The sequence below is a fragment of the Monodelphis domestica genome, chromosome 8 (assembly GCF_027887165.1).
Source record: "Monodelphis domestica isolate mMonDom1 chromosome 8, mMonDom1.pri, whole genome shotgun sequence".
In the NCBI taxonomy this organism is placed as follows: domain Eukaryota; kingdom Metazoa; phylum Chordata; class Mammalia; order Didelphimorphia; family Didelphidae; genus Monodelphis; species Monodelphis domestica.
The window spans coordinates 71,244,309-71,272,143 of NC_077234.1; the positions used below are offsets into that span (position 1 = coordinate 71,244,309).

The window sequence follows — 27,835 nt, forward strand, 5'->3', positions numbered from 1 at the left end:
TTAATGCCAAAAAAATATAGATAGATTTTTATTAGGGATACAATAACTCATGAGGGAAGGTTTGTGGCTTACCACACTACAGGTGAAGAAATAAGGAATACAAAGACACAATTGGATCACAGTCACTGGTGAGGCAAAGAAACAACTGGCACCAGAGGGGATGGCGCCCATCAGGTCTGGGTCAATGAGGGTGTGGCAAGAGGAGGGGGGCCAGAAAGAGGCACCCTCCTGGCCCCATGATGTCATTCCTCTTGTGCTGGGCACACCTGGGTCCATTCCACCAAACAGAGTTGCTCTGGGAGGAGGAAGAGAGACAAATGTTTTCTGGGGAGGATTCAAGCTCTCTTAGCAGGAATGTCTGATTGGCTTCCTCGCCTTTAGGCTGGTGTCAATTGGCTAAAAAATTGTGAATTTATAGTAATGGAAATTTTACATACAGAAGACTATAGAGAAGGGGCAGAGCAAGAGTACTGGGAAGAAGGATGATCCTGTCTACAGCAGACAACCCATCTTAAGGAGCAGTTTTAGCTAGACTATGACACTTCCCCATGTGAACCATTAGTCTTTTTTCCCCCATAACCTTTATTTTCTGTCCTAGTAACAACTAGTACAGAAGGGCAAGGGCTAGGCAGATGAGAGTAAGGGTCTTACCCAGCTGGGGTCACCCAGCTAGGAAATGCCCGAGGCTAGATTTGAACCCAGATCTCCCCAACTTCAAAGCTTGCCCTCTATCCATTGAACCACCAACCGCCCTGTGAACCAAGACTCTTAAACAATAATGCCATGTTATTCTGGAGATTTGGATAAAAGCAGCTGGGCTCTTCATCTAAACCTTAAAAAGGAGGCAGCTCAGAAAAATGGAAATATACTGTGTGTCTTCATTCCATTCACATCATCATCATTTCAAGTCTGTAGTTGACACTATTATATATATATATATATATATATATATATTGAGCAAAGGGGAGTTGATCATTAATTTTCTCTCAAAAAAACAAACCCCACAAACCAGTCAATATTTATAAAGAAAGGAAAAAAAGAAAACAGGCCTCTGAGCAAGAAGCCCCAAGTTCAGGCTTTGCCTCTTAAAAGACTAGAATAGCTGATGATATTGGTGAGATTATGCATGTTTGTGACACTAAGGAAATCCCAGATCGAATCCCCCCACCCAAAAGAAATGAAAAGTAATGGAGGGGGTTTCCAAGAATTGATCTTGAGTGTGAAGGGTAATTTCATATTCCAGAGGGTCTCTCCAGCTACACTAAAGATGGAAGGAATTCGATTAAAAGTAGAGAAAGAAGGATGTAGGTGAGAAAAAATGTACCACCGATTGGAAGGAAGCAGGAGTCAGTGTCATAGGAAACTCTGGGGTCTCTCTGAAGGAACCAGCAGCACCTCAGAGGCTCTTGCTGCTGCCATGGCTGACAAGTACTAGAATAGAGGCAAGTCTCTATTATTCAGAACTTTGCCTCTCTAGGATCTTAGGGTTGGAGTCAAGCAAAGGGGTCTTTCTTAAAACACTGTTTTCTTTTGGAAAGTTGGTGTGGGACGTGAAATATTGAAGTACAGTCAAGGTAAGAGGAGGGCCACTAGAGAAGGAAATGGAATGCCTCCTCGGCCTTTCTATTTTCCTTTGGTCCTTGGAGCTCACTGCAAATACGAGCCCTCCACGAAGGATAGGAACCAGGAGAATGGGAGGACAAAGAGATTTTGGTTTCGAGTGGAAGGGGGTGTTCTAGGAGAACCAAAGCAGGTCAGACAAGGAACCCCACTCGCTACCTTTCCCCAAAGAAGCTCAACACTAGATTGATCCCCTTTAAGGACTTTATTTCAAACTCCCTGAAAGGGAAGGAGTGGGGAGGATTCGATCTCGATCCCAGTGGCCCTCCTCTCCCCCCACCCTTATCCTGCTGCCACTGCTACAGAACCTACTTGAGGTCCTCAGTGAGAAGCAGCAGCCCTGAACAGCCACTCTAGATGGATGGAGGAGTCTAGGGGCGGAAGTCGGGGGACTCACCTAAAACTGACCAATATCCTCCTAGACTCCAGTCCGAGGGAGGACGGGAGGGGACGACGCCTCTCTATTTCCTTTCTCCCTTCTCCGTTTCCATCCAGAGCCACCAACCCCCTTTCCCTGGAGATCTCGCTTTTCATTCACCCCCTCCTTGGAAGTCTACCATGAACCCGACATCCTTTTTGTGCCTCCTCCCCAGAGTCCGAGTGAGGGAAAGAGAGGCAATGCTGGGGAGGGCAAACGTGCAGATGAGAGGGGAGGAAGGGGGCGGGGCATGAAAAGGGACCCAACCAATAGGGATCTCATTTGCCCTTATGCTGATCCTTGCGTCTGCGAAGCTCTTCCAGTATGCGGGCTCTGGAGGGGCCAGCGTCCCCTCCCGCGCCAGGCAGCGGTCCCAGGGCTTCCTGCAGAGCAAGGCAGTGAGTCCTCAGGAAGGGGTTGTACGTCTTCTCCTCCCCGAGGGTGGACGGGCACTGTGGGGAGGGAGCGAGAGAAAGCATTAGCAGCAGGGAAGGGGAAACTGAGCGAGCTACACGGGCTTGGAGTGGGGAAAGGCGGCACCCCAAACGGAGCACTGTACTGGGGATGCTCTCTGACTGGGAGAGAATTTAGATCGCTGTCTACCACACTGCGACTTTTTTCCCCCCCAAAATAAATTGCTAACTAGCCACACTTCCATTTATATTGTCATTCATATAGTAAATGAATAAATCAAATAAAAATCAAATTTAAATATTTTTAAAAGGAGGGCAGCTGGGTAGCTCAGTGGATTGAGAGTCAGGCCTAGAGACGGGAGGTCCTGGGTTCAAATATGACCTCAGACACTTCCCAGCTGTGTGACCCTGGGCAAGTCACTTGACCCGCATTGCCTAGCCCTTCTGCCTTGGAACCAACACACAGTATTGACTCCAAGATGGAAGGTAAGGGTTTATATGTATATGTATATATATATATATATATATATATCTCAGTAAATAATGTATTTCTTGGACCCAGATGCAAGATTTAAATTGCTCTCTTGCATTCCATTTGACTTTTTTTGGAGTTCTTTTTGGATTGACTCTCAGGCTATGCATGAGTGTGTCATCTGCACATTCGTACTGTCATGGATCCCAGCACAGATGCCTGGGGCACTCCGATGCAGACTTCTCTGCAAGTTGCCATCAACTCATTCATAACTATTCTTTGGTTCTGACCCTTCGGCCTTTAAAAATTCACGCCTGTGCACAATAGCTAGCTCTCACCTCTCCCTCCTTTAAGGGGTTTTTGCTAAAATCTAAGGGAACCACACCTATGGCATTCTCTTGAGCTAGCAGTCCAGGAATCTGTCCAAAAGGAAATGAGGTCAGCCCTAACCTTTTCTTAAAGAGGATCAAAGTGATCATGGATTCCTTCTCCAGATAGTCAATAACCAGCTCTTTAATAATATGCTTTTGAATTTTAAACTTCAAATTCCAGCTCGCTGGCCTGTAGAGGCGCAGAGATTGCATTTCCTTTTATGAAAACCAGGCCATTTTCCTTTCTCTAGTTCTGAAGGATGAAGATTTTGCAGTGATTACTAGCAATGGCTCCAAAATAAAATCTGTCCTCTCTCTTTCTCTCTTGTTTTTAAATCTTTACCTTCTGTCTTAGAATCAATACTAAGTACTGGTTCCAAGGCAGAAGTGTGTTAAGGGTGAGGCAATGGGAGTCCAGTGACTTGTTCAGTCAAGGTCACACAGCTAGGAAGTGTCTGAGGTCACATTTGAACCCAGGACCTCCTATCTCCAAGCCTAGGACTCTATCCACTGAGGCACTTGCTGCTCTTTTACCAGTTCTCTTAATACCTGAAGCATTCAGGGTTAGTCATTGAATCAGAGATGGCTGGGTGGGGAGGTCTCTTACTTTCCCCTACCTAAAATGACATATGTGGGCTCACCCAAGATATCAAAGCCATTAGAAAGACTACATAGCACCACAGATATTTCTTTTTGGAGGTATAAAAAGTGGTTTTTTCTCCTTGCTAACCATATAAACTTGGGTGAGTATCTTACCCTCTTAGGGCCTTGGTTTCCTCATTTGTAAAATGAGGATGACGATGAAACTGTATCTTAACTACCACACATAACTGTTCTCTCCTTTGCTCCCAATATTCCCTACTTGTGTACACATCACATCTCCTTTAGTGGATTATAAACTACTGTGCCTTTTGGGGCTGTTTCCTTGCATCCTCAGTGCCAGGCAAAAAAAGAAGTGCTTAATGGCTTAATAAATATTTGCTGAATTGAATTAATTGGCTGAAACCACACAAATGTTAGTAACTACGAGGATCAAGATTTAAACCCAAATCTCTTAATGCCAAGTCGAGTGTTCTTTCTAGGGTGATAAGCAGATTGGTACTTCCCCAGAGTGGGGAGGTGAGCTTGTATTTTTTTTTTCAATCGGAGAGCTGGCTTGGAAGATTAGAAAAAGGTCTGACTTGAGAGCGAGAAGACCTGACTATCGTTGACTTTATGCATATCCTTTTTTCCTTTCATGGAAATTCAGTTAACATCAGTAAAGTGAAGATAATACTTTACCGTCTGTGAAATAGAGATAATACTTAGCCTCCTTCCTCTGCTGGAAAGTTGTGAGTATGATAAAGGACTAAAAGGGGGAGTTATTACAAATGCTGTTATTATTTCTCTTCCCTGGGGTGTCCCACGCCTCCTCTCCTCACCGTGCTCCTGTACTGAAGGCGCTGTTGCTGAACCCACTGCATTTTCTTCTCTCGTGCCATGTTTTCTGGCTCCACCAGGCCAGCAAAACTCAGATTCTCCTCCGAATACTCATGACCTGGGCCATAAAGGGGAGAAACAAGAAGGGTGTTACCTGATAAGAAAAAGGTGCCAACCCTCCACCCCCTTCAGAACTCCATGATTGGGCAACTGCAGGATTAAGGTGAGGAGTCCAAGCTTCAGACAGCTTCTCCAAAGCAGATGTTTTAAATCCATTTCCAACCAAGAGAGAACCACCAATTAACACACACGATGACTGATCACAAACTGCACCTCACACTATTCCCCTCTAGCCCATGGAAGACTGTTTTCAACTGAGCTATGGCTGTTAGGCAGCCCCTCCCCCCAGTCACCCTTTGGGCTGGGTTCCTGCTAGTCAGGAACCAATTCTGAGTGCCCTTCCCCCTCCCATGTAACCGAGCAGGGCCATCCCTTAGGGATAGAATCCAGCAGGGTGTTTGAGGCTCTCCAGGTTGATGCTAGGGGTGCTAGTTGGCTACGTGGCATTGGGATGCTGGGCCCAGAGGAAGAGGAGGAATGCCATTCCACTTGCTTGGGAAGGGGGGAATTAAGGGAGAGCAAAAATCCATCCAGACAGCAGATTCAGCCAACAAAAGCAAACTACAACGGGCTCTTTCAGAGCTGGGGTCCTGTGCTCTAGAAACCTGGATTATGTTTTGTTTTGGGTTTTTCCTCTTTCTTTCTGGGCCTTCTGTTCCCTGTGGGCAATTTTTCTAGCTCGGCAGACAGTTTTCCTTGCTCCCAGGTTGGAAGGCAGAGGGAGAGGGAAGTGTATCGGTAAAGAGGGCAACAACAGTGCTTCTACCTGGCCAAAGCAAGGTATCGTCTCCCAGGCCCATGATGAGGTCCAGTGAGTTCAACATAGTTGGAGGTGACCCTTCAAATATTCTGCCTAGAGGAAAGAGAGGAGAATGTGATGAGATACACCATGAGGGTATGAAGTGGGTTAAATGTAAGGGTTTAGTTACGTCAGTTTTTGGTTCTTGGCTTCTACTTAGTCCTCTCATCTTTCCCAGTCTCTCTCCACCCCTACAACTTAATAGCCTTTATCTAGGGAGCTGGGGGACCAAGACCTCTGCAATTTTCTGCCTCTTCAGGACTGTAAAAATAATAAATGGCGATGAGCTACATAAAAATATATAGATGGGAAAACTATGCCAATACAGGTTCAAAACTGTTCAGATACTTTGATAGATATAATCAAGAGTATCTTCAGTGATGAAGTGAAGCTCAAATGTGAATTTCCCTTCAGGGCCAGATGCAAGGATATTAAAGAGACTCTTATTGTAAAAATAAAATATTTATTGAAATATTTAAGAATAACAAGGATTTCTAATTCTAAGAGATTCTAAATCCACCCAAATAAACTCCCTGGTTCTGCAAGGAACTGCTTCTCCTGTGTTTCACAGGCTATACTACTCCTCCATGATCTGACTAACCCAAATTTATACTATCTAAATAAAAACTACTGCTATTATCCTTCTAAATCTTAACATCACCTTCAAGTTATAAAATAGCAAAGGCTAGCTGGTTGAGTCTCAACAAGAATCAAGTTAGGACTCTGAGTCTCCCAACCAAAGACCAGGTTTTTCTTTGATCTTCTCAGAGTTAAATCAATCTATAAAAACTGCAATAGATAGTCAATAGTATTTCCCAAGTTGGGAAAGGAAAACATTGAGCTCCTTCAGGTCTTTCCCTCAGAGAGAGAGAGGAGCAAAGATATTACCTCCTCCAGCCCTGAGAGAGAGTCTCTTAAGTGTGTGTCTGCCAACTACCAGAGACCAATTGCCAACTGCCAGAGAGAGTAATTGACACAGAAAAATGGTTATAACTATCAACATTTGAAATTAACACACTCTCAGCTCTGCTACTAACTCCAATTCTTTCTCAAGCCACTACTCTACTTTTTATCCCTAAACTAATAAAACAATATTTATTTTCTAATATCATCCTTACAGGACCTTGATTTTCTTCACTCGATGTTGGGGGAAACCAACTGAATTTTGATGCTACACAACATGTTGGACATGTAGCCCTTTCCCATGAACTGGACAAGAGTATTCTTTGGCTTGCCTAATGGACCCTTGGGAAATTTGCCCATTTACTTTGGTTTTCTGGTTCTGTGCCTCCCAATACAGGGGCCTCTACTCCACCACCACAGGCTTCGATAGGAATGTTCCTCCCTTCACCAGTGCCCCGTCCCTCACCTCAGGGTGGGACTTACCACAGCCAGAAAGAAAGAGAAGGTCCCCTGAAAAAAGGCAAGAAGGGCCTTTGTAGGGTTCTCCATCCAGCACATAGACCATGTGGCCCCGAGTGTGACCAGGGGTGGCCAGAGCCTGGAACTGAAGCCTCCCCACACTCACCATATCCTGATGGCAGAGGGGACTGGGGAAGGGAGAAGAGAAAAGAAAAGACCTTAATTTGCATATACTTTAATCTTCTTCACTCTCACTGATGCTTGGCAAAGGGGCAAAAGAAGACCCTGGAGAGGGGTTCCTCAATTCAAGATAGATTGTCTCACTCAACCTTTCAAAAGCTCTGACCCAGAGCCTTGAGCCCTTGTTCCAGAAGCCCTGAGAAAGGACTGACAAGAAGGAAGAAGGTGGTCTGGGTGTGTTGAGGCCTGTCTCTCAAGGGTTCAGCTGGAGGAGAGAGAGAGAGAGAGAGAGAGAGAGTGTGTGTGTGTGTGTGTGTGTGTGTGTGTGTGTGTGTGTAACAAAATGGGGATGATGCTAGGGAAAGAGTATCAGACAAAAGTCCTCTTCAGGGCTATAGAAGCCTGGCTAGGGGGGAAGCAGGAGAGAGGAGGAACAAGAAAGAGGCAAAACAGAATGACCTCTGATGGAGTGGACTGCAGCTCTTGGGGCAGGTTGGGACCACAGTTCTTTAAAGTTTTGACTTGACAGCAATTCTTGGGGAAAAGGCAGGATTTGGGGAGATGACTTACTGAGTGAGGTGAGCAATGCCATCCTGGGGGTTCCCGTAGACTCGGCATCCTCTATGATGTCGTCTCAATTCCCTATTGCCCCCACTGTGGTCCCTATAGTGCAAAGTGCAAGGCAATGACAGAGAAATCATAATAGGTTAAATATGGGTCCCATTTTACAATGTTCAAAGCATTTCCGTAGGGATTATTTAATTTTATCCTTGCAGTTTTTGAGTTAGGGAAAAGACATGCATTTTAGACGGATTCAAGCTTTAAGGAAGAGAAACAGCTTAAACTCATAAGAATCTTTTTTCTTTTGGTCCGGCCCCATGGACCTGTGTTGTGTTAGTATGCAAGCTACCTCTCCACAATAAAAATCAACTCATCTGTCTTTATAGCCTTCACTCAGGAGTTCTTAACACGGGACCTATAAAACGTGTCTCCATGCTTTCGCAGTTAATTTTCTGGGAGGCATTCAAAGTTCCCTCCCCAACCTTTGGACATAGACTTACTTCCTGTGTCAGTGCCCTTACCAGTGTTTGTGGGTACAGAGAATGGCAACCAAGGTGACCCCTTCCTTTTCAATGGCGGCCTGAGGAAGAAAAGCAGAGACAGAGAAGTGAGGAGAAAAAAACAAAACAAGAAGCAAAGCGAGAGAGCTGAGCAGAGGCAGTAAGACAAGAGAGATTAAATTCCTCATCATTATATGTTTTGGAGGTAAGAGAAGGGGGGAGATCTCAGAGCAATTATTTGCCAAGCCCATCTCTTAAGGGCAGCTAGGTGAAACAGTGGATAGACTGGGCCTGGAGTCATAAAAACCTAAATTCAAATCTGGCCTCAGACATTTACTTGCTGTATAACCCTGTGCAAATCATGTAACCCTATTTGCCTCAGTTTCCTCAACTGTAAAATGAGCAGGAAAAGAAAATGGCAAGCCACTCTAGTTTCTTGCCAAGAAAACCCCAAATGGGGTCACAAAGAATTGGACATGACTAAAAAATGACTGAATATTAACCCATCCCTTATCTTCTTATTATCTCATCTTGGTTCTTTGTCCTGTCCCTACCTGTAACTATTTGCTATTGCCTTCATACGGCCCAAAAACAGCTGAAAAGGAGCTTTAGATCATCAAAAGATAATGACATCCATTTCTTTTTATTTTGAAACACTTACATTTTGCCTTGGAATCAATACAAAATATCTGTTCCAGGGCAGAAGAGGTCTAAGCAATTGGGATTAAGTGACTTTCTCAGGGTCACACACCTAGGAAGTATCTCAGGCCAGATTTGAACCCAGATCCTCCCAACTTCTGATCTGGCTCTCTATCCAGTGAGTCACCCATCTACCCCAATAACATCTCTTATTAAAGATCCCTTGCCTTAGGTAGTAAAGGATATTTGGTTGGAATGAATGATGAGGAAAGGGAAAGAGTAGGTATTAGGAAGAGGGAGAAAGGGTTACCATCTTGGATTCGGTTGGGTCCTAATATCAAAGGCAATGGATAGAATCCAGATTCTGTGATTCCCCATCCTCAACTGCTTAATTTCCACCCCTGGGCAGCCAATGTGATCTAAAGATGTGAACATGGGTGTGTGGGCAGGCAAATTAAAATACTGGGTGAATTGGACCCAGGCACCCAATCCTATACAATACTATATTCTCACCTGTACAGCCCTTGGATCTGAAGGGTCAACAGCTACAGCTAGCTTGGACTGGGTGTCGATGATGAGGTAGCTATAGTTGTCAAGAAGGACTGGAATGGGCAGCACCTTCACTCCTGGAGGGGTAAGAAGACAGTGATGGGACTCAGGAAAAGGAGAAGGGCTAGGAAACCATGGGGAAAGGTGGTAATTTCCCTCTCCCCATTGGAGAGGAAGTTTGTTTTTATTTTTTAAATTTATTTATTTTAAAAATATTTTTCTATGATTACATGATTCATTTTCTCTCCCTCTCTTCTTCCATCTCCCCTCCCAGAGCTGACAAGCAATTCCACTGAGTTGTACGAACATTGTCACTTGATACTTATTTCCATATTATTCATTTTTGCTGTAGAGCAATTTTTAAAAAGCCCAAACCTCAAATCACATTCCCATATATATATATATGATATAAGTGATGTCATGTTTTACTTTTGCATTTCTACTCCCATAGTTCTTTCCCTCAATGTGGATAGCATTCTTTCTCATATATCCTTCAGGAATGTCCTGGATTACTGTATTGCTACTAGTAGTAAAGTCCATTACATTGGATAGTTCCACAATGTTTCATTTTTTGTGTATAATATTCTCTTGGTTCTACTTATTTCACTCTGTATCAGTTCTTGGAGGTCTTTCCAATTCATATAGAAACCCTCCAGTTCACTATTCCTTTCAGCACAATAGTATTCCATCACCATCAGATACCACAATTTGTTCAGCCATTCCCCAATTGGAGGGCATCCCCTCATTTTCCAATTTTTTGTCACCCCAAATATTTTCCTTCCTTCTCTTTCTTTCTTTTTTCTCTTTCTTTCTTTCTTTCTTTCTTTCTTTCTTTCTTTCTTTCTTTCTTTCTTTCTTTCTTTCTTTCTCTCTCTCTCTCTCTCTCTCTCTCTCTCTCTCTCTCTCTCTCTCTCTCTCTCTCTCTCTCTCTCTCTCTCTCTCTCCTTCCTTCCTTCTTTCTACATAGTAGGTACTTAAGTAAGGCTGTTTTTTTTTTTAAACCTTTACTTTCTATCTTAGAATCGATACTAAGTATTAGTTCCAAGGCAGAAGAGCAGTAAGGGCTAGGAAAAGGAATTCAGTGACTTGCCCAGTGTGTGCCCAGATCACACAGCTAGCATGTGTCTGAGGCCACATTTGAACCCAGGACTTCCTATCTCTAAATCTAGCTGCCTCTTAAGTAAGGTTTAATCAAATGAAATAGCATTTACATACAGGGGAGTGGCAGAGATGGGGGTAAGAAGATCAGTTCCAATCAAGGTAAATTCCAGGATTGGATTCAGCTTACCATTGAAGACTCGAGGCTGAACAGCTGAGTGACCATCTGGAAATCGATGTCGTGCCCTCTGAAGCTGTTTTTTGTACAAGAGGTAACCCAGCCAGGTTCGTGCATACAGGTTGTACCTGAAGAATCCGGAAAAATAAATGACTTTGTTTTCTTCCTTGATGCTTCCCAATTCCAACCCATTGTTCTGGACAAGCCAGTCTCTTTCCTGTCCTGTGCTGTGGATGCTCCCTTACTCCCCCAACTTCTTTCCCCCACCATAATTCCTGCCAACTCTGTCTTCTCAGCCCCTCCCATTTTATATAGTCTGACATTTAATTTTTTTTATTTTTTATTGCAATAAACATGAAAAATATCAACAAACTTAAATATTTCTACATCTAAAAAATCAGAATAGGAATTGCAAATGAAACTATGAATTTGTTATATGGTTTTTTAAAAAGCATATATTGAATTTTCACAGTTCTGATGTTATATTTGTGAATATAATTGAATATAATCTCTGGGTCCCCTTCTGATCTTCCTTCTTCTTTTCTGATATTTTGAATTTTTCAATTTATTATTTATATTATTTTAAATTTATTTTTTTTAACCTTTACCTTCCATCTTAGAATTAATGCTATGAATTGAGAATGAAATGAAATGAGGAAAATGCTGCAGCTAGGAAGCATTACAAGCCAGATTTGAACTCCAAACTTCCCATTTCAAAGCCTGGCTCTATATCACTAAGCCACCTGGCTTCCCCCTCTTTTCTGATATTTTAAAAATGTTCCATGGACACTATATTCTTTTTCTTCAACTGTGGTAACATTATCACTATCCTCCTTCTCCCCAACCACTGATTGGCTCAGGGGTCTGAGATGAGGGCGTTTGATGTATGTACCTTGTCGCCTGAGAAGAAAAGCTTTCAAAGACACCAGTGAACCAGCAGCGTGACCAACCGCAAAGCTATGTTCAACTGAATCAACTTTGTATCCTCAATGAATAGTCTTTCCTTGCTCTGAATGTTCTTCCCCTGCTATGACTAAATAGACATCTTTTTAACTGTTAGATGAACTGTGAGCATCTTATGTTGTTCCAACCTCAAGCCTGAGGTACCAGCCCAGCCCAAGTCAGGTCTGGTCTATTCTGTATAAGTGGAATTTTGAGCCCTTGGACCTATCCCTCAGAAATCCTTCAGCATTTCCCAGAATTCCTCTCCTCTCTCCACCATGTTTGTGTGGTCACTTGTATATAGTTCGGTGTAAGCCTTGTCCTTGTTCTCTTTTTCTCACAACCGAGCTGGGTTCAGGTAGTTCTTTTACTTTAGTTATTATTAATAAAACTTTATAAAATATAATACTTAACTATTGAATAGTAATTTAAAAACCCACAATTATTACCCGAATCTTTCTAGTTTTCTCTGAATCCATCCTTTTCATCATTCCCTACTGCATAATAATATTCATTACTTTCATAGGTCACGGGTTGTTAAGACATTCCCCAACTGACAGGCACTCATTTTCTTTCACGTTGTTGGATACAACAAAAAGTACTGCTTTCATTATTTTCTCCAAGTGGTTCCCTTCCCTCTCTTCCTTGACCTCCTTGGGAAGGTCCTGTCATTTGTAATTCTGCAAATGTCTCGGAGGAAGCCTTCTCTGATCTGGAGAATCTCAAAGGTTCTTGGAATTCTAGTTTTCTCTTTCACCTTCAAATGTCTGTCATATATTTTTGTCACAAATAAGTGTTAGATGGGAGGACCTGGGCCATTCTCTTTTCCCCACTGTAACTTGCACCTCCCCTTATACATAACTGGTGGTCAGCAATCATTCATTAAACAGCCATGTCCAGTTTTGGAACTTCCCTGATCAAAGAAAAAAGGTCCCAGGAAACATGAGTTAAAGGGAAGAGCTAAGATAGGTGGAAAATAGAATAAGTGAAGAGAAAAGAAGTATAGATGGTTCCATCTGGAGAAAGAAAGAAAGAAAAGACTGACCAGGGCAGAGATACTATTATTGTCTCCATTTTGAAGATGAGGAAAACAAGGCAGACAGAAGCTAAGTGACTTTCCCAGGATCATACCTCTAGTATTGGAGGCAAAACTTGAGCTCAGGACTACCTGATGCCAGGAAGACCGTCCACTATACTATGTATACCCGTGTGGGAAAGAAGGGATAATGTTAAGTTCATAGAAATAGGACAGAGGAACCTAAAGATGGATCATTAAGTACAGCTTTATTTATTATTATTTATAATATTATTAATTATTATCAAATATAGATTAATTTAATATAACATTATTATTAATATACTATATTAATTTATTATTAAACAAGAAGCCTGCTCTTTTCCCTCCTTCCCCTTTCTCTTATGTTCTTATAGATGAAATCACCCTATATTGAAGCCAAAGGGATCTCATCATGCCTTCTGGTGGTCCTTCATTTCATGTTAGAATGTTCTTCCTTAAAGTTCCTATATGTGCAAAAAATGTGTACCAGCTCTTTTTGTAGAGTCAAAAAACTGGAAACTAAGAGGGCTCCCATCAATTGGGGAATAGCAAAACAAATTAAGGATTATGATTATAATGCAATACTATTTATTGTATAGTAAGAAATGAAGAAAGAAATGGTTTCAGAGAAACCTTGGAAGATTTATAAAAACGGATGTAAAAAAACAGAGTGAAGTTAGCAGAACCAGAACAATTTTTACTTTAACATTAACATTGCAAAAATGAATACTTTTGAGAGGAACAGGGATAAATTCAATGATCAGCCATAATTCTAAAAGACCAACAATGAAGCTTGTTGCCTACTGCTTGACAAAAAGGTGATAGACTAAAGATGCAGAGAGAGGCACATTTTGGGGAATAGCAATATGGGAATTCATTTTGCTTAACTATGCTTATGTATTGCTTGGGTTTTCTTCTTTCTTTCTTGGAGGAGGAATGAGGAAAAAAAGAAATGGTTAATAATTGAAAAAAACATTTAATTTAAAAAGAACAAGCAAAAATGTTCTTCCTTATTCCTAACCGCCTTACTTCCTCCTATCATTTCAAGGAATCACAGTTTTAGAGTTACAAGAGATTTGGACGTTCAGTCTACCTACGATTGAGGAAAGTGAGGCATAGAGACTGATTTACCCCAGTCAGTAAGGAGTAAAGCTTGGATCTGACTGCCCCACAGGTCCTCCAACTTCCTTACAAATACTGCCCTGTGATCCATTCCTTTTTTTTCCTTCTTCACTATCTTCTCTATATGAAAATGAATTATAACAAACCTCCAGTCTCTGTATAATAAATCACACCCCATCCAGACTTTTCATTACTCTTCTATTCTCAGTTATTGTTTATTTTCCCCATTTCCTTATTGTTCTATTATCTTTATATTTCAGTTGTTCCCTTTGACTCCTGTTTATCTGATCTAAACCCTTCATTTTTCAGAAGAGAAAATTGATTTTCCCCTCTGATGGTGGGGCAGGACTGGAACCCAGGTGTCCTAACTCCTGCCTTACTGTTCTTTCCTTTATTCCTCTCTACCCAAGCCAGACTGGTCTGGTGGCTAGCTAAGCAGTAAGACTTTGGTAGCTGCCTGGGTCTTTGTAGTCTCCCTTCTTCCCTCCCCTAGAAACTTCCCCTCTCCCCAAGATCAAATACTTAACCCCTCTCTCAAGGGAAGTTAGACACCAAAGACTCTAGGATGGGCCGCTTCTCTTTTTGGAGGGCTTGGGGAAGTAGAGTGCTGAGTGGCAGGAGACTAAAGCAGAGAATATCTCTGAAAGAGGAAGCTGACTAGATGAGAATAGAGGTGTCAGCATCAGGGAGCAACTGGTCAGGAATGAGGCAATTGGAGCTACCAACTCCCCACCCTCCAAGATGGCACAGAGAGGTGGCTGCCCCGTACAGTGGGTCTTTGATTCCTCTCTCTTGCGGTCAATGTCCGGGGTTCCCTCCCTAAGGAGGAGGCAGGCTGGACGCCAGAATCTTAGGCTTGGCTGCTCCTCTTGGGTCTCGGGTTCCCTCCAGATAAAATGGAAAGCCCTCCCTCCTACCTGCTCTGTGATGCGGAACTTCGGACCAGAGAGACTGAATGTCAGTTTCAGGAGGCGGGTTTCAGTCCTTGTCCTTGACCTGGAGGGTGGACGTGTGAGAGCCCAGAAGCCTGGGTCTCTGTCTGTGGCTGCACCAAAGGGCAGCCCTTAGGACTCAGGCATTCGACTTACGGCCAAATGTACTCACATGACAGTTTTTTTCAATGGAGAGAAAAGAGTGTGACCCAGCTAGGATTTTTAGCAGGAGAAAGCATTTTCCCTAATTTCCTAATTTTTTCTCTTTGGAACTAGTCGCTCAGTAGGTCAACAAGCATTTAAATGCTTACTATATATGAGTCACGGGGTTGAATTCCCCTTCTAAAGGTGGGGGTGGAGGGAGATGACGCTCAGACAATAGTGAGTGGTGGATAGAGTTCTCTAGACCTGAAGTAAGGAAGGAGGTCTGGAGTTCAAATCTTACCTCAGACACTTACAAGTTATGTGACCCTGGACACATCCTTAAACCTCCCTCTGCATCCCTTGGGATAACAATAGCACCTACCTCTAAGGGTTGTTGAAAGGATTAAAGGAGAGAATACTTGCCTCAGATATTAACTAGTTGAATGATCCTGGGCAAGTCATTTAATCTCTGTCAGGCCTGGGTTCCCTTATCTATAGATGAAAATAATGATATCCCTTGCCTCCCAGGGTTGGGAGGATAAAGTTGAGATAATATTTGTATAGTGCTTAGCACAGTGCTTGCCACATAGAAGGTACCTGTTATAATAATTATAATAATATTATATAATAGAATAAAATATATAATATATAATTAATAAATAATATATAACATAATATAATAATAAATGCTTGTTTAAAATAAAAATTAAAACTATGGATATATAAGAGATACCCAGAGCAGATCAAAAGTCACCTTAAAGGGGAGGCACCAGAAAGGCCCCAGTTTTGGCTCCTTGGCCAAGCTCTGAACAATGGTTGGGTTCATCTGCCTCTCTGGGAAAGCATACTCACTCTCTTTCATGGAACAGCTAAAAATTGAAACTAAGAGCCAAGGTCAAGTGGTGTTAAGTCTAGAGTCAAATTTGAGCCATGTCTTGACTGAATATATACTCATTCAAGTTTGTTCCGTGGTCTTCCACAAACACTTATTAAGTGTCTACTCAGAGGAGGTGAAAGACAACTAGCATGAGGTACAGGACTTGCCACAAAGTCAGGAAGAAGACCTGGATTCTAATCCTAACTTTGACACAGGTGGGCTGGGCAATCTTTTTTTTTTTAATTAAAAAATTACATTTAATTAATTAATTAAGAATAATTTTTTCCATGGTTATATGATTCATGTTCTTTCTGCCCTCCTCCCCAGCCAATGAGCAATTCCACTGGGTTTTACATGTGTCATTTGATCAAGACCTATTTCCATATTATTGATACTTGCACTAGGGTGATCATTTATAGTCTACATCCCCAATCATATTCCCATCGACCCATGTGGTCAAGCAGTTGTTTTTCTTTTGTGTTTCTACTCCCACAGTTCTTCCTCTGGATGTAGATAGCTTCTTTCTCATAAGTCCCTCAGAATTGTCCTGGTTCATTGCATTGCTGCTAGTAGAGAAGTCCATTACATTCAATTGTGCCACAGTGTATCAGTCTCTGTGTACAATGTTCTCCTGGTTTTGCTCCTCTCATTCAGTGTCAATTCCTGGAGGTCCTTCCAGTTCACATGGATTCCTCCAGTTCATTATTCCTTTCAGCACAATAGTATTCCATGACCAACAGATACTACAATTTGTTGTCATTCCCAAATCGAAGGGCATCCCTTCATTTTCCAATTTTTTTGCCACCACAAAGAGAGCAGCTATGAATATTCTTGTACAAGTCTTTTTCCTTATGATCTCTTTGGGGTATGGCTGGATCAAAGGGCAGGCAGTCTTTTAAAGCCCTTTTAAAGTCCTTTAAAGCCCTTTGGGCATAGTTCCAAATTGCCATCCAGAATGGTTGAATCAATTCACAGCTCCACCAGCAATGCATTAAAGTCCCAATTTTTGGTCTGGACAATCTTGGCAAGTACCTTTTAGTGGTCCAGGTAACTAAGACTATTAAGTTGCAGAAAATTAATTGGCCCAAGCTGGAGGAGGGAGCTTCTTAATTAAGAGCTTCCTATAACTATGAAACCATAAGCATTGTGCCTGTATCCCAAAGAGAGCAAAGATGGGGGAAAGACCTATTTATATAAAAATATTTATAGCAGCTCTTTTTGTAGTAACAAATAATTGGAAACTAAGGGAACACCCACCGATTGGGGAATGACTGAACAAGTTGTGACATGTAGTTGTAATAGAATAGTATTGTGCCATAAGAAATAACAAACAAGATGAGTGCAGAAAAACCTGAAAAGACTTCCAAGAACTGATACAGTGAAGTGAGCAGAACCAAGAAAACACTATATATAGTAGCAGAAATACTGTATGATGACCAACTATGAAGGACTACACCATTGTCAGCCTAAGGAATTTATGATGAAAAATGCTATCCATAGCCAAAGAAGGTGCTGTTGGGAGTATGGTTGCAGATCAAAGCATTCCACTTTTCATTTTATCTCCTTCATGAGTTTTTTCTTCTACAGATATGTGCTTTCTTTCATGGCATAAGGAATGTGGAAATAATGTATTGCATGAAAGCACTGGTATAACCTAAATAAGATTATTTATTACCTCAGGAAAGGGAAAGAAGAAAGGAAAAAACAGATAACAATTGGAAAGGTACAAGGAATGAAATTACAGAAGACCTTAAATGCCAAAATGAGATGCTTATATTTCATCTTAGACCAGTAGGGAGCTACTGAAAGGATTTTGAACAAGGTAGTCAACTCTGCCTTGGGAAGATTATTTTGGTAGCCCTATAGAGGATGGTTAGATAAAGGAGCCAAGGGCAAGACAGTTAGGAGGCTATGACAATAATCCAGAAAAGAAGTGGGAAGGATCTCAGATGTAATGATGACTGTGTGAATGGGGAGAAGAAGACCGGATTTTGTGGAGGTAGAATTAATAAGCCTAAGCTATTTATTGGACTTGGGAGGTGAGGGAAAGAATAAAGAATGACTCCAAGTTATGAAATAAAAAAGATTGGGAAATATGGAAGAGGAAGAGGAGAAATGCATGGAGTGTTGTGTAGTAGGGGAGGATAGCGAATTCTACTTTGGACATGTGGAGTGTAACATGCCTAGAGGACTCTGAGATGAAAATGATCAAGAGGGAATTGGAGATCCAGATTGGAGATTCGTAAAGGGTTGGACAAAGAGATGCAAAGATATAGAAAAGTAAAGTAGATTATTCTGGAATGGTGTTTACCCATCACTGGCATTCTTCCCACAAAGGCTTGATGACCATTTGTCTGGTGAAAGTTGAAAGGATTGTTGTTGAGGTCTCGATTTCCTCAGGAGAAGACTAGATTTGATCCCTTTGAACTCTATGTTCCTATGGTTTTGGAAGGCATCCTAATGGAATTTACCAAGGGGGAAAGAAAACCTAAAGGAAGATAAGAGGGGCCAGCACAAATAGTATTGGCTAGAAAGAGACCAATGATAACCCAGCAAAAGAAAATGAAGAACAGCAAACAGGGAGGAAGGTAACCAAGGAAGGGAAGGGTGAGGAAAGCCAAGGGAAAGGGATGAAGATGGTCCGCAGTATCACAAACAGAATGAGTCCAGGAAGGTGAGAACTGAAAAAAGGCCATAGGATTTGATAGTTCAGAGATGACTAGGACATCTAGGTGGCTCAGTGAATTGAGAGCCAGGCCTAGAGACTAGGTTCAAATCTGGCCATAGATACTTCCTAGCTGTGTGACCCTGGGCAAGTCACTTAACTCCCACTGCATAGCCCTTATCTCTCTTTGCCTTGGAACCAATACACAGTATTGATTCTAAGACAAAGGGTAAAGGTTAAAAAAAAGAAGAAAAAGAGATGTCTAATAAACCTTGTGAGAACAGTATCAGGAAATTGTAAGAGATGGAATAAAGATTGGAAGGAATTACTGTCTTGCTTCTACAGTTCTTTAGAATAGTTGGGTGTGTTAAACAGACTGATATTCTCAACTGACTTGAACCTGATCGATGATGGTAAATATGCACTTTTATGCCAATAAAGTTAATGAAACTGGGTCTTTTGCCTTTAAATTAGAGAGATTGATTTATAAGGAATTTGTTCCAGTAATATATTTTAATAAATTCAACAGATGTGATATCAGGAGGGGAATGTTTTCAGTCTCAAATATTAGCCACAAATACTATAACCTTAAAGTACTTCATCCTTGAAATTTGTGTTTTCTATCCCCTGTTCAGAGGAATATCTCAATTCAATTCAAAATATTTGTCATCCATTCATGCTTTCTTTTGTTTTATTTGTTAATTTTATCCTTTTAATTTTATTTCATATCCCTTTTAATCTTGGAATTTGTTATATTTTTCTTTTACAGATTATATGCAGATACAATTTTAATAATTGTGTTTTCTTATGTTTTAACAAATTAAATGGGTTGTAAGAAGTATAATGAATATCATACTGAAAAAGTATATAGAAGTATAATGAATTTACATTGAAAAAGTCATATAGGAAGTACATATAAGAAAAGATTACTAGGGTAGATGAATGGCATAGATTGTCAGTTTGGTCACTAATGGGGATTTTTTTGATCAGTTGTTTTTCTGTGTTATAAGATAGTATTCAACTTGGGGAGGGAGGGAGGGTTAAAATGACTGATATAAAGACATAATTCATTAATAAAACATTAAAATAAAAAAGAAATTACATTTTCCAACTCATAGGATCATAGATTTGGACCTGAAAGAGATCTTAAAATCATCTAGTCCAATTCCTTTTATAGATGAGGAAACCGATACCCAGAGGAAAATGACTTATCCAAGGTCACTTAAATAGCAGAGTCTATATCTATTTGAACCTAGGTCCTCTGACTCTAAATTCAGCATTTTTTACCCTTTCCCTCCTATCCTGCCATGTGTTCCCTTTACAACTCAGTTTGGCTGCTTTTCCTAAATTTCATTCTTAAGTTCTTAAGTATGGAGAAGTAATATATGCTTCTCCAGATTGGAGACTATTTTTCTTTCTTTCTTTCTTTCTTTTTTAACCCTTACCTTCCATCTTAGAATTAATACTGTGTATTGACTCCAAGGCAGAAGAGTGAATAAGAACTAGGGGATTAAGTGACTTGCCCAGGGTCACACAATGAAACCAGAAAACCGATCCAGTCAGGGAAAGAGAAAAATATTTCCTCCACTTTTTCCAGCACAGACCTTGGCTCAAAGCATTAACATGACCAACTGAGGGAGTCTTCCCACTCCTTCCATCTCAGTTAGATATGCCCATCCAGTGACATGGGTAAGACCTTGTGGTCCAAGTTCCTACATCCCTTGCCCCAGCTTTAAGGCAAAGATTAGAAGTTTCCTCCTTTTGGAGAAGCAAGAAGGAAAGGAAGAGAAAGATGGGGAATCCCACTTCTAACTAGTTGACCCAATCTCTCTCCTTTTTTTCATTCTCCTTCCCTCTTTTTCTCCCCATCTTTCTCTCTCCTTTTTTCCATGTATTTACTTTGAGTGTTATTTCTCTCCTTTTTTCTCTTTGTTCTGTCTCTCCCTCCCTCTCTCTCCCCCCATTCCCTCATCTCTCTTTTTCTCCCCACCTCTTTCTCCTTTTTTCTATTTACTTTCTCTCCTTCTTTCTCTTTGTTTTCTCTCTCCCAGCCCCACACACTCCCTCATCTCTCTTCTTCTCCCCACCTCTTTCTCTCTCCTTTTTCCTGTGTATTTATTTTGGGTCTTCTTTCTCTCCTTCTTTCTCTTTGTTTTCTCTCTCTCTCTCCCCCCCCACACACACTCCCTCATCTCTCTTTTTCTCCCCACCTCTTTCTCTCCCCCTTTTTCTGTGTATTTACTTTGGGTCTTCTTTCTCTCCTTCTTTCTCTTTGTTTTCTCTCTCTCTCTCTCTCTCCCACACACACACACTCCCTCATCTCTTTTTTTCTCCCCACCTCTTTCTCCTTTTTTTTTCTGTGTATTTACTTTGGGCATTCTTTCTGTTTCTGTTCTTTTCTCTTTCTCTCTTTCATTTCTGTTCTTTCTCTCTCTCTCCTCACCCCCTTTTTTCTTTATCTTCCAATTCCTCAAACCAAAACCATCTAGTTTTTCCAACTATGGGGCTTCCTAAAAGTTTCTCTGACTCCCTGCTAGACCACATTTTTGACCTCCCGCTCAGGCTGAGGAAGTCCCGTGGTCAGGGGGGCCCTTAGATCAGCGCCAGTCTGCTTTGTTTCCACGTTCCCTCACCCCCACCTAGTTGTCATACTCATCATGTGCCAGGCTTTAGGAACAAATGAACTCTGGAGGCTTAGTCGTATGCTTTTCCCCCTTTTTAATGAGGGTACCCAAACCAGAAATCTTCCACAGGTTGGGGGACAGAGGAAGGAAAGTCTAAAGAAATGGAATCTTGGTGCCTGGTCATTATACTAGCATCTTAGTAGGTCCTAATTAAAAAAAAAAAAGGCTAATCCTCTTTGTCAGAGCTGGTGAATAAGAGGAGGGAAAGGAAGTTGTAGTGGGTGACTTGGGTTCTTGTGTTCTTGTCATGGTGAGAAAACAAGGGAAGAAGATCAACGGACAACTCTGACTTGGAAGACCACTGGCAGCTCTTCCCTAGCAAGAATGACAAAGGACTGAAGATGTCAATGTCATTTCCAGAAAGTAAAAAATTAAAATGGAGAGAATTTTGCCATCATTTGCATGAAGCCCTCATTGTGGTCTGAGTATCAACTGCTTTCGCTAGTATTCACTGGTCCTTGAAGGGGATCATTGGGGGGCCCCTTTCATCCTGGCTGCCTGGGGAATAAAAAGGCTCAGCCCAGGGGAAAATGATGTCAGAAATCTCATTTTACCTCCTTCTTCTTTCCAGGGGAGTGTTCTCTTGGTTACTAGCTAGGCTGATTTTGCAGGAGGAATTGGGGAGGGTTTTATTTTAACCTGGAATCCTTTGCATTTCTTTTCACCTCTTATTTTTAACTCTTACCTTCCATCTTGGAGGGAGTTTGTCCTATTAGATAATTAGAATCAATACTGTGTCTTGGTACCAAGGCAGAAGAGCAGTAAGGGCTAGGAAATGGGGGATGAGTGACTTGCCCAAGGTCTCATTGCTAGGAAATGCCTGAGGCCACATTTGAACCCAGACCTGGATCTCAATCCACTAAGCCACCTAGCTGTCCCCAGGTCCATGAACTTTTAAAAAATATATTTTTTTGAAAACCATATTTCAACACAACAGGTTTTCTTTGTAATCCTTTGTCTTTTATTTTATGCAACTGAAAATATTATTCTGAAAAAAGAGGCCCATTGGCTTCACCAAACTGCCAAAGGGATCCATGACACAAGAAAGGTTAGGAGCCTTTGAACCAAAGGAAGAACTCAGTTCTTCTGACTCTGGGTCAAAGAGCTTGCCCATGATGCCACACTCTCTTGGCCATGGGAGGTACTGAGTCTGGGGGCCCCTTACCACTAGATATGTAGGAAATTCTGGACATATCAGAAAACATAGCATGCTCCCTCCCTTATTTGTAGAGGTGAAGGACTATGGACATGGAATAAGACATATACTATCAGACATAATTGGTTTTTCTAAACTGCCTTTCTTCCTTGATAATTCTTTGTTCTATTAGATAACTTGCTGTTTTGGGAAGTGATATATTTAGAAATGAATGTGAGGTTCAAAAAATTAATATATTAATATAGTTCTATTATTACAAATACATTATAATTTTATATATTTATAATGTACATATTTATTATATGAAGTTTATTTATTTTTATTATATTTATTATATATTATTTTATTTATTGTATTATATTATATTATATATTATGTTATGTTATAAATTATAACAAATTATAATATAAATAAATTTTATACATAAGAATATTTATATATCAATCGTCACAATTATTAATATATTAATATCAAAGCATAGGAGGCTGGATTATTGGTAACTCTCTCTCCTTCCTTCCACTTTCTTGTTGAAATCAAGACAGTTGCTCTTATCAAACCCAGATAATGAGTTGCCTCTTGCAAGATGTGTGACAGTCAATAGTCTCTTTGTCTGAAGGGGCAGGACACAGAAGAAGACAGAGGGGAGCAGGAAAGCAGCTTCATGAAATGAGAAAGAACTCAAGAGTTTATCCTGTGAATAAATTATCCCAGCTTGACTCTGTTGGTACCCTCTTAGGCCTCAGGGTAGGTAGCCACCCAAATTCTCAGCCTTCCTGGAAGCTTTCAATTCAATTGAATTTTACAAACTTTTCTGCTATGATTTTTAGAGGCAGAAGGGATTTTAGAGATTATTTAGTCCAACTACTTTTGTTTGCAGATGAGGAAACTGAGGCATGCAGAAGTTAATTGACTTGGGGCAGCTTCATAGAGTGCCAGGACTCAGACACAACCTAGCTGGGCAAGTCACTTACCCTTATTTGCCTAGTCCTTGCCCTTCTGTCTTAAGAGTTGTTACTAAGACAGAAATGTTTGTTTGTTTGTTTGTTTGTTTGTTTGTTTGTTTTTAGGAAGTTAGTTTCGGTTTTAAAAGATTACTCTATTTTAAAAAAATTAATAATATGAAAATAGGTTCTGAGTAACAAGACAATGTATGACCCAGTGGAATTGCTTGTCAGCTCTGGGAGAGGAGGGGAAAAGGGAGGAAGAGAACACAAATCATGCAACCCTGGGAATATTTTTAAAAAATAAAAATTATAATAAAAAATGTTAATTGACTTACCCAAGGTCATTCGGGTAATAATCAAGCAAGATTTGAAATAGGATTCTAACTCCAAAATCCAGTGTTCTTATTACTTAGAGAATACTATTGAGCATTGAGAAAGAGAAAATTTAACTAAGACTCATGGAGCTTAGCAGGTAGTTAAAAGAAGTCAAGACAAACAGACATAACAGCAATATGAAATAATAATAATAATAATAATAATATCTATCTAGCTGGTTATGAGTCCAGGGGAAATGGGATGTTAGTTATATCTCTGCAGAAGGAAAGTCTCTTCTTTTACCATGGATACAAGTTCCTTTTCACCTCACACAGAGAAAGCAGAAAGGGGAAACTGAGTCATGCAGCAGCACTCACACATGGAAAGATTCCTTCCCTTTACCTCCTCCCCATGAGGATAGCATTCAGCATGCCTCGTACAGGGGGGAGTCAAAGAAGAACATATTTGTAAAACCAGCATGGTGAGTGTATACAGTAGGTGCTTTTTTCTTTTTCCTTCAGTCTTTTTCTGTCATGTGCGGGCTTTATATAAACAGATTATGTTTATGATTATGTTTTCTGCCCACAGGCAGTTCATAATCTATTATTTTTTAACCCTTACCTTCAGTCTTAGAATCAACACCTAGTATTGGTTTCAAGGCAGAAAGAGTGGAAAGGGCTAGGCAGTGGGGATAGGTCACATAAGCTAGGCAGTGTCTGAAGCCACATTTGAACCCAGGACTTCCTCTCTCCAAGCCTGGCTTGCTCTGAAAGCATGTATTTCTTTCTCCCTGCTCCTTCCTCTTCTCCCCTCCCAAATCACCAACTAGTGCCCGCCTGGCAAGGCATATTTGCTAAATGAATGACAGCAGAGACTCCTGGGAAGGAAAGGGATTGCACAAGGTAGGAATGAGGGGGAAGGGCACCCTTTAGCAGAAATTTAGCAAGAAACACGTATTCAATGTCTACCACATGCAGATACTGCGAAGGACAGGGGATAGGACGCGGTTCCAGCTCTCAAAATGTAGTATCAAGGGGGATCCGGTATGTGAATAACTGCACAAATGAGAGGATATACAGGAAATAATGAGGTTCATTTCAAGGGAGAGACACTAGTAACAAGGTTAATAAACCAGCAAAGATGAGACTGATGGGTAAGAAATGTCATCCTTGATCCTGCCTGCAGAATGGCTGACTCTTACAGAAGTCTCCCTGTCATCCCTACATTCCCTAGGCAAACAAACACCTCTCCTCCAAGCCATGCTGTCAACCACTCCTCTCCCCACCTCCTTCTAGGGCTGTGCCTCCCTTGATCTACCTTCCATCACTCAGTTTCCCCAAAATGTACTCTATCCAGGTTTCCAGTCCCCCCCCCCACCTCCTGCCCTGCTCTTCCTGCTGGAATCCCTGGTCTCTAGGGTCCCTTTGTGTTGCCTCCAGCATCCTTCCTGCCTAAGGGGGCCCCTCTCCAGAGCACCAGCACCTGCCTATTTCCTTGATAATGTTTCCTGCCAGCACCACTCCTCAGAAGGAGCCACTCCTCCCATGTTCCCAGCCCGGATTGCTAGGGAGTTTACATCCCAGGCACCCAGTTCTGCTAGTGGCATTTGGCAATCTATGAACCAGGTCAATGTGGAAATCTGGAGTCAGGAAAATCCACAGAAACTGGACATCTGCTGGCCTTGCGTGCTGAATGTTTCAAGTAGAAGAGCTTAGGAACTCCAAGTAGTTCAAGAATATCCAAGCCTTTAGAATTCTGTTTTGGAGGTTCTGTTCTCACAAATCATATTTCAAGTCCCTCAGATTGTGTCTATGCTAATTCATGAGTGTTGGAAGTCAACTTGACCCTCCCAAGAAGAGGTGGGCAATTTTGATAATAAGGAAGAGTTTTGCTTTTAAATGGAAATCAGGGCATGGGGGTGGGGAGGGAAGAAAATTTAAAAATACATATATATATACTGTTTCTAAAATGTTCTTTACAGAGCTAAAAATAAGTTTACTTTGATAAGTGAATCATCAGAATACTTACAAAATTATCACATATAGTCTATTTAGAAATGTGAATTCTAAGGGGCAGCTAGAAGGTTTAGTGGGTTGAAAGCCAGACCTAGAGATGGAAGGTCTTGGGTTCAAATATGACCCAAGACACTTCTAGTTATATGACCCTGGTCAATCGACTAACCCCCCCCTCCTCCCCCCCCACCTTGTCTAGCCCTTATTGCTTTTCTGCCTTAGGACCAATCCTTGATACTAGATAGAAGGGAAAGAGGGAAAGAAGGAAGGAAGGACCTGGGTTAAATCCTGGCTCAGATATCGGCTACCTGATTCTGGGCAAATCACTTAAGTCTGTTTCCTCATCCGAAAACTGGGACTCACAACAGCACCTTCCTGACAGGGTAGGCAGCAAGGAAAGGGATGCCTGTATAACATGTGTTTTATGGAGTGCTACAAAAACATTAGCTGTTCTAAAAAGGTATCTATAAATCTCATCCAAAGACCTCTGAGACATAAAGCAGAGCACTGAGGGGTATTACACAAACATGTCTTCTCAGCTGGACCTCCAGCTCCACCATAATTCTGATCTGAACACCAAGGATTCTGCCCAAGAGCAGGAATCCATGGCTTCTCCTGTATTCTGTGCCATGGATTTATTTATCACCCTTTCCCTCTCTGCTCCACCCCCATCCCAGGCAGAGTGGGAAGAAGAGAAGGACCTTCATTGCTTGGAAGAGTCATTACCAGAGATTTACTTTTCTTGGGTGGGAGAGGAGGAAGGGATTGGGTGGGGGGGAATGGGTCTGGCTAAGAGATCCCTTTCTACATCACAAGGAGAAAGGGAATCTTTAACTAAGGGTTGATTCAAAGTATTTGGGACTGTGACAAACAAGACACGAGAGTCTGGTAAAGTGAAATTTCATCATCATTTGGGCCAGATCCCACAATCTTTAGCTTTTTTGGTCTCTCTCAGTGACCACAGGCCAACATCAGAAAAACTGGAAAAAAAAATGGATGTCATTTGGCTTATTCATGAGAGGGAAAGCCAGGGAAGGGGCTAAAGGATTCACACAGTCTCTTCTCACTCAATGATGGGAGAAAGGAGCAAGTCCCCAAGCTTTTTATTAAGGCCTCACTGCCTTTCAGAGCCCCTACCACTGGATGCTGGCAATTCCCTTCTCTCCCCCTCAACCACAAGCTCAACACCTCTCTAGTCTAGCACCTCCTCCACTGAAGCTAGAATCCTCTTCTGCTTCTCCAAAGACTGTCCTCCCTGCTCCCAGTATCTGTGCACACCACTCCCCCCACTTCCCAGGCCTTCCAGGGCCACCCCCCTTACTCAGCTCCCTCCGTTTCTGTTCTGCCCCTCTCTCAACTACCTCCTTCTACCTACCCCCCAACTCCCTCTCCAGTTCCCTAAATCCGCCTCTCCTAGTCTGTCCCCCCTTTCCCACCTACCTGTCTCCCCTGCCCTTCTCCCGTATCTCTGCAATCCCCTCTTCTAGAGCCTCTGCATCTCCCCCACCTCTCTCATCTCCACCTTCACCTTTCGTGGATTTTCTTCCCCTGCCCCCCAATCTCTGTCATCCCCTCTCCTGGATCCTTCAGTCTCCCATCTGTGCTGTTACCCCAGTATTTCCCCCCTTTCTCATCTCAGTCTTCTCTCCTGGATGCCCCAGTTTCTGCCGCCCAGCTCCCCTAGTCTCTGCCCCTAGGTTCCCCCATCTCTTCCTTTCCCTCTCTTGTATCCCGCAGTCTCTGCCTCCCCCCCCCCCCCCGCCCCAGCTCCTCCATCTCTGCCTTCCCTCTCCTGGATCATCCAGTCCCCCCCAACCCCCACCCCCGCCTCCAGCTCCTCATCCCTGTCATTCCCTCGGCTGAATCCCGCAGTCTATCTGTCTCTCCCCGCCCCCCTCCCCCATCGCATCCCCCTTACCGGTTCTCGCCAGGCCCCGTCTCCCTTCCTCCAGCTCCCAGCCCCCTTCCCAACTCTCGTCCGTGTCCATGCAACACACTAACCCGATCCGAAAAAGCAGCCTCTCACTGCGGGCCATGAGCAGGCCGGCGATGCCCCAACGGGGTCGACTACAGCGGGTCCCGGTGAACAAGAACAGCAGTAGGACAAGAAGGACGAGCCCGCAGCAGGCGAGCGGGTACAGCGACGTGGCTGGGCAGCCCAGCAAGGCCATGCTGGGGGCCGGCTCCGCTGGGGAGCGGGGAGGGGGGCTGGGGGCGGGGCGCTGCTAGGCTACAGCCCGCCCAGGGCTCCCACACAGTGGACCACAGGGGCAGGCCCCGCCCCCA

The 27,835-nt window shown here is 42.3% G+C and overlaps 1 protein-coding gene and 1 long non-coding RNA gene across 2 annotated transcripts; one reads left to right on the forward strand and one right to left on the reverse strand.

Annotated features, from left to right (window-relative positions):
- On the reverse strand, positions 1-27,835 carry LOC100011627 (probable hydrolase PNKD). Its single transcript, XM_056808526.1, has 9 exons — positions 27,551-27,835; positions 10,712-10,827; positions 9,388-9,500; positions 8,257-8,315; positions 7,745-7,837; positions 7,019-7,182; positions 5,600-5,686; positions 4,716-4,831; positions 1-2,490 (listed from the first exon to the last, which is right to left on the reverse strand). The coding sequence occupies exons 1-9, from the start codon at positions 27,718-27,720 to the stop codon at positions 2,317-2,319; spliced, it is 1,092 nt and encodes a 363-aa protein (XP_056664504.1). The 5' UTR covers positions 27,721-27,835; the 3' UTR covers positions 1-2,316.
- Positions 4,798-7,303, forward strand: LOC130455977 (uncharacterized). The gene is made up of 2 exons (XR_008914257.1): positions 4,798-4,936; positions 6,753-7,303. It is a non-coding gene; the product is annotated as an uncharacterized LOC130455977 (long non-coding RNA).